At 47.8% G+C, this 15,682-nt stretch overlaps 1 protein-coding gene across 4 annotated transcripts in view; it reads left to right on the forward strand.

Annotated features, from left to right (window-relative positions):
• The window catches only part of COL26A1 (collagen type XXVI alpha 1 chain), a 191,930-nt gene that overhangs the window by 157,431 nt on the left and 18,817 nt on the right, over positions 1–15,682 (forward strand). For 3 of the 4 annotated variants that reach the window (XM_080365412.1, XM_080365414.1, XM_080365413.1), the window contains 4 exons: positions 2,251–2,404; positions 5,680–5,724; positions 8,843–8,959; positions 10,092–10,244. In XM_080365412.1, the coding sequence (XP_080221538.1) occupies positions 2,251–2,404; positions 5,680–5,724; positions 8,843–8,959; positions 10,092–10,244 (469 nt within the window). Of the gene's footprint in view, positions 1–2,250; positions 2,405–5,024; positions 5,076–5,679; positions 5,725–8,842; positions 8,960–10,091; positions 10,245–15,682 lie in introns of all 4 variants that reach the window. The other variant, XM_080365411.1, reaches the window with a different exon arrangement.

The following is a 15,682-nucleotide window of genomic DNA, read 5'->3' on the forward strand; positions in this document are numbered from 1 at the left end:
GCTGGAGCCCCTTTAATTTGCCACCTCCAGGGGGTTTCGCCCCTGTTGCTGAGGACGCTTTGGCAACATTCAGGTGTTTTGCTGGGGAAGTAAGAGGGTAATATAATAGCATAAAGGGATTCAGGAAAGTTATTCAATGCACACTTGAGTCCCATGTCAATGGGAATTAAGCGTGATTATGGTAAGGCACATGCTTCAGTGTTTATTGAACTGATAGCATGTTGCCTTGAAAGTCTGACAAATAAATCACAGGGTAGAAGCACAGAAGTGCAAGGACAGACTGAAGCGATTTCTTGCCTGGCATTAGAGAAGCCAGCTGAACAAAAGCATTGTGACCCGATTCCTTGTTGCTTGCTTATTACTCAGAAAGCAAGACTCTGGCTCCGTGAATAAAGATCATTGCAGTAAAGGATGAGTCTTGCTTGTTTGCAACAGCTGAGGTTCAGTTCCCTTGCACTTAACCTAGCTCCCAGTTTAATTAGTTTCTGATTCACCCCTGTCAGGCCAGTACATTCTGCAGGAAGTTCATCATTTCTGGCGCTGCTGCAATACTGGCTCTCGCCATGCCTTGTAATAAATAAGTGATAAACCTTGTAATAATTGCAAGTTAAAAACAAACAAGCGGAGCCAAGTCACTCTCATTTATAATTGCAATGTGACTTCATTATGTACAGACAACACAGCATGTAAAAGCTGAAACTTCTAGGGATTTAGTGGAAAGTTTGAGCCATGCTCTCTTTTATTTCCCTTATCCCAAAATCAGTATTTGCTTAGGTGGTTTCCAAACAGGAAGAGATGGTGCCATAACAAACCACGGCGTTGCGCTCCTCGATTTTTCCATGTAGCATTGTGCTCTAGAAAGCAGACTTTGCTGGAGATGCCGGATGCTTGGATCAAAGCTCTTGTTCTGGAAACCTCAGCCCTGCTCCTACCTGATGGGCAGCCTGTGTCTATCCTGAGCAGGCAGCTGTGCCAGGGACCAATCCAGCTGCCAGGTGGGTCGGCAGGGCTGCAGCTGCATCCCAGGCAGGGCTAAAGTAGGGGCTGCCCCACCAGCGGGGTGGGCGCTGCCCTTGGCCTCCCTCGCTACTGTCGAGCCCCTGGGGTAAAATCCATCTGCAGCAGAGTATGTGGGCTTGGCACCCCAGGTCAGTGCTGCTGATGGGTTGGGCTTTTTCAAAAGAAATCTGTAGACTACTTGCTGTGTCATCCTTGCATAGTGGCTGGGAAGGCAGGGGTATGAAGCATTTAGATTAAAATAGACAATTTATTTAAAAAAAAATCCTAGCTTTGTGAAAAATGGGATTTAAAATGTTGATTCTGAAGCACAATGAATGTTCTCCTGGGCTTTGCTTTACTGGAGTTTGTCAGTGGGCAGAGTCCACCTGGGTCCTCCATCCCTCTGCTTCTTGTGGGTGTTTAGGTTTGTTTCAGCCATGTTAAAGACCAAGTTCCACTTCCCTGTGGGCCACCAGTGGCCAGGGGAGCACAGCCTGATGAATAGCGGTTTAAAAATCATACAGGGGAAACAGGGTCACTTTGCCCAGGAGCTTAGGTTGTAAATGGCCCAATAGCTCAGGGACGCACATTGGGATGTGGATTTATTTGCAGGTAGTGTGTTTGCAAGGCATAGAAACAGTTGCGAGTTTTAATATATATATATATATCCTATTACTTCTAAGTAGAGCTCTGAGGAAATTGCCTGCCTTTTTCTATTTGCTCAAAAATTAAAGCACCTCAGCTCTTTAAAAGCTTTATATTCTTCATCATCTGTAATTTGGTCAGCATTTGTGCTTTGACTTAAAACCATTACTTGTCCTGGGGCACCTCAGTTTACTACCCTGGGCATCCAGGGTACAGGCCTTCACCACGTACCAGCTCTCAGTAACTTCTGACCTTACAACTCTGGGTTTGACACGTAACGTGGCAGTAAAATGCTGTCTCCTAACACCAGCTTCGGTCCCTGGTTTGATGTTTTCCACCAGGGAGACAAGCCTGTGTGAGGCTGAGCCTCTCTGGAAGCAGTGAAGCCTCTCCAAGGAGGGCTTGTGCAGGACACGGCACCTTCCTACAGTAATTAGCGCTGCTTTCCAGAAAACTGATAGAGCTCTAACACCAAAGCCCTGCGGTCTGTGATGCAGTTATTCACAGCTCCTGCTGTCAAGGAGAGGAGTTTCAGGACCTCTTCAGGATTATGTATGACCATGTATGAAACAGTCCTGCTGATCTCGTTTGCCTTCCCCTGTCTAGATCCTTCTGCTCGAGGCTGCAGAGCGAAGCCCAGCACTGGAAAACAACCTGCCGATCACTGGGACAACGGCCACGTGGTACGACGATTTGCTACCAGATGCCTTTCCCCTGCTGAATCCTGGGACTGTCTTAAGAAAAACAGTGGGATCTGTTGGTAAGCCTAACCTTCTGTTCACCAACTCGCACACCCTACATAGAGGATTCACGTAGGGTAGGTAAAAAAAGGGAGCTGTGTCAGTCTGCTGTAGTACTGGGAGCTGCAGGGGAGAGGCTGGAGGAAAAACTGGCAGCTCCTTCCCTCTGCTCTGTAAAGGAGAAGAGGGTTAAGATTTTCAGATGGGCAACTCCTCTCTCTGTGGGCATGTTTGCTGCCGTGTTTGCTGCAGCAAGGAGCTGCTGACGGAGCGGCCACACTGGGGTGGTGCTGCGTGATGGGCGCAGGGCGGGCAGCCTGGGGTGTGAGTGCCTCTGTGGCTGCGCCTTGCACCCTCAGCAGGGACACCACAGCTTTGGTCTTTGCAAACGCTTGCTGCAGGCATTTGCAAACAGGAAAACTGCCCTGTGGAGAGAGGTTTCGAGAGCTTTCAGCCCCTCTTAGGGTTAGAGGCAGTGTTATTTAGCTTTTGAGCCCGGATGGCTCTAAACCAGCGGCTGTTCAGTCTTTCACGGTTTAATGTCACCTCGCGTCTCTCCCTTTCTGCTGAGCTGTCAGCACAGAGGTGGTTGCACGCCAGCACCCATGTGGACTCACAGGCAAGGAAGGATTCAGTCCTCCCTGATCCCACCTTGTAGCATCCTTTTAGCTGCAGCAAGTGGGACGTGCTTTCGTCAGGGTCCCTCGCTACGGCCTGTGCAGCAGGGAGGATCACCCCTTCGCAGGGAGCGGCACTTGCGGCTTTTCTTTTTCTCCCTGTGTCTCTGCCCTCCTTAAGTTAGGCCAGTGCCGAGCAGGCATGCTCCTGGAGGAAAGCAGCTGAGCCCAGAAACATATTCAGCTCCATTTTGTCAGCCTTAGTGGCCTGTCCTAGCCCCAATTTCTGTTGGCACAAGCCTCTACTGAGAGCTGATTCTGGTCTCTGGCAAGTCAGGTTTCTGTTAACCTCAGCAGGGCCACTGTGCCTGCCTGTGTGTTTCAGTGTATGTGGTTTAAGTCCAAAGACTGTGGGGTTTTGAGGCCTGGATAGATGGAAGCATTCCTGAGGAAACTCCGGGGAGGTATTGGGATCACAGGGGGACACTGAACGTCAAAGGCAGCGTCTCCCCATCTGGGAGCGGTGCGGGGAGGTAACGGCCTGGGGTGTAGGGGTAATTCTTGGTTTTATTAGGACAAAAACTTTCCCATGAATAGCAACATCAGTTGTAGTCTGCATGATATTTTTTTTAAATTTGCCATAAACACAATGGGCTGTTTTATGATCCCTCTTGTGGCATGAAAAAAAAATACACTTTTAAGAAAATCTCCCTCTGAGCCCACTTGGCTAGACAGATCCCCACGCATTGAATTTCCTTGACCTTGGCATTCTCATTTCAAGATCCCTGCTTTTTGCTTCCAAAGCCCTGTCTTTCCAAACCTTGCTGTCAGTTGCTTTGCTTGCTCCCAAAGCAGTTCTTAGTTCTTTATCCTCTATAGGGCCTACTTTGCTTTTTTCTTCTTTTTTTTATATTTTTTTTTTTTTGGTCCGAGCAGTTTATTATGGCAGCCCTTCATGGCTGCAGCAGACTTGGAGCAACCAACATAGACCAGATGTCGTCCATGTTTATAATTTGACAGGATGCCACAACACGGAGGGAGGTTCACTAACAATATGTTCTGCAAAGTATTTTCAGAACCACGGTGATGGCTGCCAGGAATTGAATTAAAGCAGTTTCCCCTGGTGTCCATTATAGGCTCATTCTGCCTTCCCCATGTCATTTATTTTTGCTGTCGCAGTATCTCTGCACCTGCACTTCATTGTACTAAAGTCAATGGAGCAAAAGTACTGAAAACTCTGTCCCTTCCACTCAAAGTTCTCTGCTCTCAGAGGCTGTGTACATGCCATTATATCCTCTTGCTCAGCAAGGAGCAGCAAACGCCGCTCGCCCAGGCTTTTGGCAGTGCTGCCCAACTGAACAGATCCCCCGTAGCGCTTGCATCAGGCTGACTCCATGGTCCAGCATCAGCACCCTCCACCCCTGCAGTAAATCCAGGAGGTAGCTAGTGGTCACCTCCAAAAAGCAGGTGGTGATGCCCAAGCCGTACGCGACTCTGTCCTGTCAGCCAGCCTTCCAGGCTCTGCACACAGCCGGCTGCGTGTGTGCTACCGGGGGCAGTCCTTGCTCACTGTTACCTCTTCTTTTTCTAGCCTTGATTTATTTAACCTAGTGCAAAATAACAACTCTAGCATAACATCTGGGTATCAGGAATGTAGTGGACCATTTCAAGTCAGGACAGTGTCTTTCGGCAATTAGAAGCGATCAGTTGAGTTGCTTATTGACATGCAATTCCCTGCTGAAGCCCCTACCCGAGCTCTGTCGTGCTTGCTTTGCTAAGCGTTGCTTAGCTTGCTTGCTCCCTTGCTAAGCATCCCCCCACACTGTGGGGATGTTTCATGGATCTGGGTTCACATTTGGCTCCCTTCCCTCCCCACACCAGCTTGTACCTACAATTCGAAGCTAGCCAAAAAGCAGCGCTGCCGGTTTTGGTGGAATGTAGGGAATTTCACACAGATGGTTTAGGATGGTGGGGGACTGCCTGTTTTGCGGGATTTTGACACTGTACTGTGACTTTTGCTCAGAGCCCACCCCAGGTTCACTTACAGAGATTGCACACTTCAGGAGATCTTTCGGTAAGTGTGATATTAGAGTTGGTAGAAGTCAAACCCGACTGTCGTGTGTGATTTGGGGTTATGAAAAGCTAAGCCTCTACCCCTCCCATCCCCTTCTCCAGAGTTTTTTGTGAATTATTGCCTACTTTGCCCTGTTTCTAGTTTTTCAGCCAAAGCAAATCCAAATCTTAGCTTGCATGCCACCGAGTTTCTCAGCTGGATGGACTAAGGGCAGAACGTTGGTGCCCAATGCAGCAATGGTTGATACGGACTAGGTGCTTTGAATGGTAGGACTGTTTCTGGGTGACCTTACAGCTCTGGGCTGGCTGATGCCTCTCCAGGCTGAGGTCCAGGAAAACTTGCTACTGTTTACTAGGGTAGTTATTTCTTCTGTGAGTGACAGGACTGTGAATAGACAATCATTTAAAAGCAATCAGAGCTGTTGAGACAGCTGCACCACTAGCCTTTCTGATCAGCTTGTTAATCAACAGGATACATTTTACTGACTATTAAGAAAATATATATAGTGTGGCTGAGCCAGTTGGCAGCAAGAAACCTAATTTTTCATATCTGTGTTTTTGTGTTTTTTGGTGTGTTTTTTTTTTACCTGGACCTTCTTAACTAGAGCCTAAAGGACACAGAGGTGCAGAGGAGCAGCTAATACCACAGGGTAAGTTGATGGTTTCTGCTATTTCCTCTTTCAAAGCACAGAATGTTGTGATGGTTGGGACATGATATGTCCCAAAAAGCAGAAGGGTCCTGCGGCCAGGAGTCCTCAGGGATTTGAGGCCTCATGGCTGCAGAGAAGCTGGCTTTCTTCTTTGGGTTTTATCTGATTGTGGGCTGCTCTGGTTCGAGAGGCAGAATGCCAGCTCTGTCGTCGTCAAGCCATTCAGTTCCCCCAGCACACAGAGGATGGAAAGCGTTGCCCAGTGGAGAGGCAGTTCACTGGAGGACACATGGCTAGAGCAAGCAGGGCATGTGCTGAGTGATGGGAGAAAACACCGTTATTATCTCGCTGGTATTGCCTGCCAGGGGCACCGTGAGCTGCTGGGGATGGTCACGCTTCATTTTGCTAAGCTCTGTGTAAACAGAGAACTCCCTGCTCCTGTACAGAGAAAACCTTGGGGAAGCAGAGGGAACAGATGGTGTGTTGCAGGTAATGACAAGGCCAGGAAGAAAATCCAGGTCTCCGCATGTCTGATTTGGTCTCCAGCAGTAGAATACTCACCCTGTACCTTTCCCTCACCCTCCGTATTTTTCCAGTGGCCTTTTGTTCCATGGTTTTGGAGGATAAACACTCGCCATGGGCTTCAGCTCTCTGAATGCAACACCACTGCAGCAGAGCTGATTTATGCCAGGGAAGATTTGGCCTATTCATTTCCCTCCCCCCTTTTCCCTGAGTCCTCCCCTCTTTCTTCTCCCTTTTGCACTTGTCTCTTTTATGCTGGTAACACCATTTGTCACCAGTATGAGCATTTGCCTGTCACATTACTCAGTGCTGTTTGTCCCAGTCTTTCCTTCAGCACTTTCCACCTTCAGGGGAGTAAGTGCCAGTTTCTTTAAAGCTCCGCTACAGCAGCGTGATTGAGGATGCTAGCAGGAAATGATTGCTCTTGGTCTGCAGAAGTTCACAGGATTGAGTTATAAAGGTTCAGCTGAAGGACTGAGGCTGATTTATACAAGCAAGGAAATGTTTTGACCCACACTCAGCAGCACAGGGTGTTGTGCTTTCAAAACAGTGTTTCTGCTGCAGTGTGCTGCAATGAAGTTCCAGGTGCATTGAGGATTTCAGTAGTGGGGCAAGGCCGTTTGCAATGCTGGGGCCAAATGCTCTTGCTCTCTTGAATGGGCTCCTGATCACCTGCCTGGGCTTGCCACTGTCAGGTGAGATCCATTAAAGGAGATCCTCTGTTCACAGAAAAGTCCAGTCTGCAGTTTGTGTCCTGTGGATAAGCAAATTCATCCAAATTAACACCTTAATTCCTTGTTCAATACTCAAATTAAATCAGGTGTTTATTGCTGACTGAATAAATCAAAACTATAGACATACACTCCCACACAAAGCCTTTAAAAATCTCATTTTTTCAGTCTGCCCAGTTTTTCATTGGATAGATTACATTTTTTAAGAAAAAAAAAATTGGACTTGTCTCTAGAATGGCAAAAAAAAGGAGAGGAAGGGGAATCTTTCAAGGGGGTCTAATACTGGGGGATCAGTGCTGCATTCTGAGAAATGCAGAGAGTTGGGATGAATGTCTGGGGGGACAAGGTTTTGTGCCCCAGGTGGGCTGTCCCACGCGTAGGGTAGGAACTGGATTCAAATCAGAGCTGCAAATTCTGTGAGCCTTGGGTTTTGTTCTGTAGCTCTGTTCCCTTCGGCACCCGCTGTGAAGGTGTCAGCTGGCCGGCTCGTTTCCTTTTTTCCTTCTCTCCCTCTAGTCCCATCCAGTCTCCTCCACCCCCTACATGCAGCGGGTTCTCCTGGTGCTGCCCTTGGAGGGTCCGGTACCTCTTCTGGTGCCAGGCAAGGGGAAGGACACTGCTGAAGAGTTTATCAGAACTTAACTGACACTCGGTTGGGTTATGGTCGTACATACTATACAGAGTAAAACTTGAAATCTGAGCGCACTGAACTTTGTACTCGGACAGATCTTCCTGTGGATTTGTAGCTTGCATCTGCCACTGTTTTCAAATGCTCAAAGCCCTTTGGTAGCCCATAAACCAGGAACGTCTGACTCTCTTGGCTCTGACAGTTAATGCATTTATTGTAACCATTAACCACTTAATCTGAGAGACAGACTAACTCACCCACCTCTCCAAGGTATTAAAGGCTTCACTGATGTTCGCACAGCATTTAAGTGTATCTTTCCAAAGCAGCTACTACTTTTTATCAGCCAAAGACACGCAGTGTTTTTCTGAAAAACACTAAAAAATTGCCAAGTGTCGTTATTATTTTGATAAAGAAAACAACATCAAGATTTTATTCAGTGTCATCAGAAATAGGCACTTTTCTGCACCTTTCGTAGGCTTACTGTGGGTCTGAGTGGACTTGCCAAGAAGCATCCTGCTGGGCTGTAATTATTGTGTTACTGGTATTTCCAGATGGGTTTGCTCAGCACCCTATTCATAGTTATAAATTAGTTGCATCGCAACTGTGGGTGCACAGATTTCAGTTTGGGACGACAAATGTTCGTGCCCAGCATGGTATGCTTGTTAGGTGAAGGAAAACAGGAGAAAACAGGGAAACATCTTTGATGCAGAATCTCAGGTGGTATGGATAGAGCCGCCAGAGCAAGTGGGTTTGATTTGCTTGTGCAAATACATTTTGTATGTTCTGATACACCGGGGCTGCCAGGGAGCTGCCAGGCCCAGCTGGCCGAAGGTAGCAGGGGAGCGCTGGAGGGGCCACAGAGTCAGGCAGCCCGTGGGAAGGAAGGGGACAGTGTGGGCTCAGTTTGCCGGCAGGTCCCAGCGGGAGTACATGTCCTGCTGGCTCTTCGGTGGGCCTTGTGTGTGGGAAGATGCTTGTTTCTCTAAAGATCGGAGGCAGAAGAGGAGAAGCAAGGTCCAGTCTGGCTTTTCTGCCCTACCTACCAGCCAGCTCTGGCCACCAGTACCACCCTGTCTGTGCTGTCCTTGCAAAGCTGCTTTTCTCCCCCTTGAGTCCCTTTTTGCATCTTTGCATCCCTCAAAGCATCTTTGAGTCCCTGGTACCTAGGTTGCTAAAGACCTTCTGATCTCAGCAGTGGCCTAAACTTCCAACTAATTTCCTTTCTGAATGTTTTCAGGGCTGCCTGGACAGGTTGGTCCTCCAGGCCCGGTTGGACCAACTGGTCTTCCAGGACCACCTGGGCCAAAAGGAGAGAAGGGACAACCCGGTGAGAGGGGCCCGGCAGGGCCACCAGGTAAGTCCTGGAGGCGGGCAGTGCTACCATGGTAGGAGGTACTTCACTTTTTACAAATTGTCTGTGGATGAGCATCTTCAGTTGGTATTGAATCCATTCTAGCGAGTGCCCTGGGTACTGAAATCAACCAGCGGCTCTTAGAGCAGGCAACCCCCCGCACGAGCAATGACAGTCCCTGGGATTTCCCATGGAGCTGGAGAGCTTGTCCCAGAAAGCTGCAAAGCAGGATTGTGTTTCCCCATCCTGCCCAGGAGCTGTAAAAAAAAGTCTCTGATCTGTCAGCCTTTGGAGAAGAGCATTCCCTGCTTAACCCTCTCACTGTGTGCCTTTTTTCTCCACCATTTGTGTCAGATGCCAGAATGTCAAACTCATGATGCTTTTGTATGTTAAGGGAAAAGGTTATGAAGCCATACTTTTAGAGTACACTCCATTCCTGAGCTAGGAGAATTTATTCATCCCCAAAATGTTCCTAAATGAAGGTGATGCTACACAGTAGGTGCCAGATCTCAGGCTCTGTCCTTTCTATGTGTCTAAAAGGCTGTGCCTTGTCAGTCTGAGCTCAGGAAAGATTTGGAACTTGGAGTGTGCCTTAAATGTGAAAGCAGCCCTGAATGCTTTTTGGCATTTTCTGGCAACCTGTCAATGACTAAAGTCTGGCCAAGGATGTGTCTGCCTTTTGGTTTCTCAGTTTGCAACAAGAGTCCTCCCAGCCCCCCAGGAAGTGGAACCAGCCTGCTGCGGACTGGCTGGGTTGCTGTTGTCCTTGCTGTGCTTTCCTGGCAGTAAGGTGACATACAGGTGTATGTGGAGGGGAAGAGAAGAGCAGCGTGTGATTTCATGCCTTGTGGCCTTTGGTTTTTTGCTGGGTGTCAGGGAGGGGATAGATTTTATTATTTCAGGAATTAAGCTTCGCAGCACCTTTGAGCCAAGTAAGGCTGTCTGTTTTGCAGAGGAAGATGCTGAAGGCAAATAATGGAAAATGAGGAAGCTGTTCCTATTTCCCCCCACGCCCTTAATTCCCACAATTACAGTTCAGGACATAAATCCTTTGTCCTCTTACTGCCTTTTTACATAGTAGCATCATTAGCACATCTTCAAATGCACTAACATGTCCTCTCCTGCCTCTGCACAGGGCTGTTGGGACCTCAAGGACCGAGAGGACTTCCAGGAGAAACCGGGATGCCAGGTCCCCCAGGTCCTCCAGGGCCACCAGCCACCCCAAGCCTCCCTCTTACCTTCCAACAAGGGGTTCTCTACTCACTCCAGCCCACAGCTGAAAAAGAAAGTAGGTGTCCTTCTCAGTTCCCTGTTTTTTTCTGGTGCAGAAGCAGAGTGGGCAGGCATAGAGCAGCTCAGCTCTTCCTCCCACTGCCCTGCTAGGCTCTGCCGGGGCCCTGCCTGCCCTGGGAGCAGCTGGGCAATCCGCCTCCATCGTCTGGGTCTCTTGGAAGTTCCTGTTCAAGATGAAACACATAAGACTTAGAAGCAAGAGGGGTTCACCTCTCCAAAAGGAGGAACTAAGCCACTGCTAAAACCATCAGTGAGAGCAGGGTTTGGGGGATTTATGGTTGTTCCCTGTGTCTGGTTTTTGGGGTTCATCATAGCTTTGAGGAGGCTATACTGGTGTACTTTAAGATTCCATCATGAGTACCTGCTGTGAAGGGGGTCTTTAGTGAAATACAGAGCTCAGGTAGCACCACATGAGAGATCAGTGGGTGGAGAAACAGGTGCTGGTGCAACACAACTGTGCTGTTGAGAGACCTCCTGGTGCCGCTGTTGCAGAGTTATAGTGCTCAGGGTTGCTCAGAAATGAGTAAGTACCAAGGGTTTGCAACTCTGAAATTATATAACGTAACAAGGACATCTGTTAAATGCATCTCTGTTACTGCCCCCACAGATGCATCTTACACCTGCGTTTCTGGTGCATCAACATTATCCCACATCCACACAAAACATGGAATTATGGACTTGAAAGCCCAGACCAAAACTGTGATTTATCCCTTCCCTGTAACAGGAGGGTCGGGGTTTCTTTGAGCCTATGGTGATTTAAAAATACATTTATTTGATTTGTGCTATGCACAGCAAGAAAGCTTTCCAGGAAAGGCACGTCATGCACTTCTATGTGAGTGCTTTCAAATTTGGGCTTGATTCTTCCAGTCCATTCTTGTGTAGCTGGCAGCTAATGATGATAAAGCAGAGCTCACCTGTATCTCCACTTGGCTTGTAAACTCCTGGGGCCCCAGCTCTGTCAGGTCTCCCATCTCCGCTCCCCCAGACTTCAGCTGTGCCTCTTGCCCAGCGTTTCAGCTGATGTCCAGCTCGCAAGCTCAGTTGTATTAGTTACAGCCAAGGATTAGTAAGTCTCCGTGTGTCTGACAGTTTTCTAGAGCTCTCCTTTCCCTTCCACCCACTCTGCTCACCAGACTCCTTTTCCTGAAAGGGAACAGGTGTATTTTTAATCTGGGAAGAATTTTAACAGCTCAGTTTCCAATTCAGTTACTTAGGGTGTATGGTCAGTATGAGATTAATTGTGGTTCGAGACTAAGATTTTCACAAAATGTATATTGATATGCTACATTCGTGAGCCTTACAACAAGAAAGTTTGGCATTAAATCACCTCACTACCTTGCAGGATCACACCGAATGGTGCCATTCTGTATTCAGCCTTTTATTCCAAAGGATCCTTAAAGATGGTTTGGGTACTGCTGCTGCACCCTCCCTCCAACCACCCTTTAAATTCAACTATTTCTTGCAAAGTAGTGGTTAAGTGTATAAAGGCATTGATTACGTGGCCTTCCCAGATGCTGTGTGAGAAGGGTGAGCTCTGTGTTATCCCAGAATGGGAAGAGGACAAATATCTGTACGAAGTCTGCCAACACCAGGCAGCAACAGGCTCCCACATGGACCTGAGGACCATAAGTGGTGACTGTTGCATCCCTAGAGCAGCCCTGTACTTCTCCATACCTGTGGCATACTTCTTGGTTTGCAGGAGTAGCCCAAAAGTTTATGACAACATGTCAAGTTTTAAAAAATTTTTCTTAATACAAGTCTTGCTGCAAGTATAAGTTTTCTATGTGGTCATGATAAAGTTGTGGCAATATCAGGACCATTTTCTTACAAAACATTTTGCTTATGTGTTGGCTGATTTTTTCCTACCACAGGTTGGCAGAAAGCTGTTCCTCTACAACCAGTAAAACTTACTCTTGTAAATTCTGGGTAGAATTTTTTAAACGATTATTTTTTTGATTTTGAATGGAGCACATCTGAAAACTATAAACACAAGATTCCAGCTGCTGACAGCAGAGGGAAGCATATTCCTGGTAATGGGCATGTGCACCCACGGAGATGTGAGAAAGCTGTATCAGATTATTATTAGTAGTACAGGGTTTGGTTCTGCCTGAACGTGGTGAATGCGTGTGCCTTTATTAATCACAACAAGTTCCTGTTGGCAATGTTTATCAGCAGGCAGAAGCCAAAACTGGGGAGTCAAATATTTTCTCACAGTTTCACTGTGCTGTGGTAAAGAAATTGGTCCCAGTTGTCTCCTTCCAGATCAGGTAGCAGAAAGAAATTAAGACAGGATTACTTCATTTCCATCCTGTCTCAACAAATCAAGCCTATAATGGGGGAATTTATCCCTTAGAAACGTTAGATGCAGGCCAGAAGCTACACTGCCATACCCCACTGCTGTGAGGCTTGCGTGCTTTCTCCGCCGCTTAAAATTGAGTGGATCAGGTATGTGGTCTAGAGTCAGCTCAGTCCTCTTTCTTGTGCTAAAGATAAGGCAGTTTTTAGGGAAAAGTAAGAGAAAAGAATGTGGCTTTCACTCTCTCGAGGGTTGTGTCTTCTTACATCTCAAAGATTTCAGTTTGCAAAGGACGCGTGAGATACCATTAACCTATTTTGCAGGGAGAGCAGGGGAGCCGAGGCGCAGCGGGCTCACCTGTGTGCCCAGCGTGTCCCCGGTGAAAAAGAGCATAGAACAGATCTGCAAACATCCCGGTGCCTGCTGCCCTGCCTGGCCCTTCCTGAGCACGGGAGAACAGAGCAGAGGAAGGAGAGGAGGAAGCGAACGGCGTTTGATACAGAAAACCGTTCTGATCGTTTCCAAAGCTGTTGAGCCTCTGAGCTGCCTTGCCCCTCTGGCTGCGCAAGTCCCACCGCGTTGTTCAGTGCATTTCTGTGCTGTTCCAGGTTTCCCCTTTGCAGGATATTTGTGCCCTGCTCCGGAGAACGTAGGTGCTTGTATCGTACCAGGTCAGACTGGTTGCACTCTTCCTCTTGCCTTGGCTAGGAGCTGGAAAGCTCCTGGAACAAACTGTGTATCAAGGTCTTCTCAAATGAGGCAGATACTTTTCTGCCTCCTGCTATGGTATATCCAGAAGCACCGAAACAAAATCCAGCCCTTGAGCCCAGCAGAGCCTGGGTCAGTAGAGGAGGTGGCTGAGATGGGAAGATTCCTGCTGCCGTTTGTTGCTGGAGCTATTTTGTGGCTGCTGTAACAGCCTTTAGCTGCAGAGAGCCCTAGAATGTCCCCGTTTATAAGGAGAAGGGAGTTTATAAGGAGATATGAATTCTTCCTGCTGCTTTACAAGAATATGGAGAGTCCCTTAATGAATGTGAGGGTTGTGTTTTACACACTTCAATCCCATTTCGTTCACACTATGTTCCATTCAGAGCTCACCCTGGAAGGAAACCTTGATCCGAGTGAGTTTTGCCAGGCCAGGCAGCTGGGGAAGGAGCCACGCTACATTTCCCGGGTGTCCGCATTCCTGTGCTGCAGAGGCCAAATCAGGAGCTACTGATCTCAAGGGCTGTTGAGCAGAGCTCTCTTCTGTGTCATAATTATGGAATCACTTTTTATAAATTACTTTGGGTCAAATGTCCAGATGGGTGAATTTGGGGGAGCAACTCTGTCGTTGCAATAATGTACCATTTAGCTGGAATGTTTTGTAACCCAAATCTTTATCCCTGGCTTACCTCCAGCAGTAATTAAATCCTGGTTGTTTGCAGCCCATCCTCTCCCCCTCTCAGTGGATGTGCATTTGATTTTGGCGACCACTCGTTCTTTAAAAACAAAAGGCTCTGCAATTGTTAATGCCTTCACTGCTGTTCAATGCTCATTTCCCAATTTCATCTTACTCCCAAGCTGTGATGGATTTTGACATGGTCAAATAAAACTCAAATTAATTGGATTACACACTTCACTTGGGTACCTTTCCTTCTGAACATGAAAACAGTCTCAGTTGTTTTGTTTCAGGGCTGTGAAGAAGGGAAGATGGATGGGGCTGGAAACAATAGTCAAATAAATAACTGTTTGCATTCAGGCTTTAGGCACGGAATTTGGTTCTTGGAGGGATCTGGGTTAGGTCCTGTGCTGTTCTGCTGCCAGGCATTGCAGAGATAACTGTCATCCTTGGAAGTTAAAGAGATTTCACAGTTTTCCCTAGGAACTGCTTTCAAACAACTAGCTTGAAAGTCCTCTCTGTCATTGCCAACACTCCAGAAGTTGAAAAGGCTTCATAATGTGTCTGCTAACATTTCTGGAGATTTCACTTTATGTCCTTTGGGCTGGACTCTGCAGGGTAAGCAAACACCCTTCTGATCTTCCTGGTGTCTCTTGATATTTGCATCAATACAGCAGTGAGACATTTGCAGTCTTTTACTGCACAGGGTTCTCCTGAATTTTACTGTGGTGGGTTAAAGGGATGGGTGAAAGGCAGCACGAGGAAGTCTGAGGTCATGGGCAGGAGGAGAGGGACATTATTCCTGCATGGTGGCCTCCAGCTATGGAAAATGTGGACCTTGCAGAGGATTTACCATCCCAGTGACCAGGAGCCAACATCTTCTTCCAGGTTACATGCAACAGGAAATATGTTTTTAGTCATACAGCACTGGTCAGGACAGTGGATTGCAAGTCTTGGTAGCACCAGGACATGGGGGTTCCCCTCCTTGCTTTGTGATCTTGCTGTCTTGGTTGATCAGGGAATTTTTGCCCCAAGGTTTCCACAACTGTCGAATAGTGTTGTGGGGTGCTCAGATGAAAGATGCTGCCATACAGGTACCCACACAGTTTACTAGAATGCTACACTACAGGTCCACAGGGAAGAGGGTTGCTGGGTATAGTTTTGGAATTGCAATGAATAATAAGTTGCTTTTTTATATATAGTTGTGGTTTTTCTGTTCAGTTACCAGCTGAAGTGGTAAGCCTGTTGGTTCAAGGATGAGGGAAGATGGGGACAGCTACAGGCCGCTGGTATTTATTCGTAACAGGAGAGGACTGAGAAAGATGTGCTAAAGTATAATGTTCCTCCCAGTCCTGCTGATGGCTTTCCCTTCCCTGCTCCACTCCCATTTCCATCTGTTTCCCAGAACTCAGCGGACCTGCCCAAACCATCCAGTTGAACACCTAAAATAATCCTAAACGGCAAGAGAGTTTCCCGAGTACGTGGAGGGGGCAGAGCACACCCTCTCCCTGGGCTTTCCTGCACCCTCAGACCCTCAGGGTGTCTCCCACCACCACCTCACCCAGGGCGAGCTTGCTGGGCTGTGGGGGGTGTGTGTGTGTGTGTGTGTGCTGGGCTGTGCTCAGCGGTTCACTGGTGCCAGGCAAGAGGGAGCTCCAGATCCATGTTGGACTTCCCAGGTAGCCAGATGTGTCTTGAAGATGGGCAGAGCCACTCTTAACCTGCTGTGGCATTCAGAGGTGGGTTATACAGGTGT

The sequence above is a fragment of the Falco punctatus genome, assembly GCF_963210335.1.
Source record: "Falco punctatus genome assembly, chromosome: 1".
In the NCBI taxonomy this organism is placed as follows: Eukaryota; Metazoa; Chordata; class Aves; order Falconiformes; family Falconidae; genus Falco; species Falco punctatus.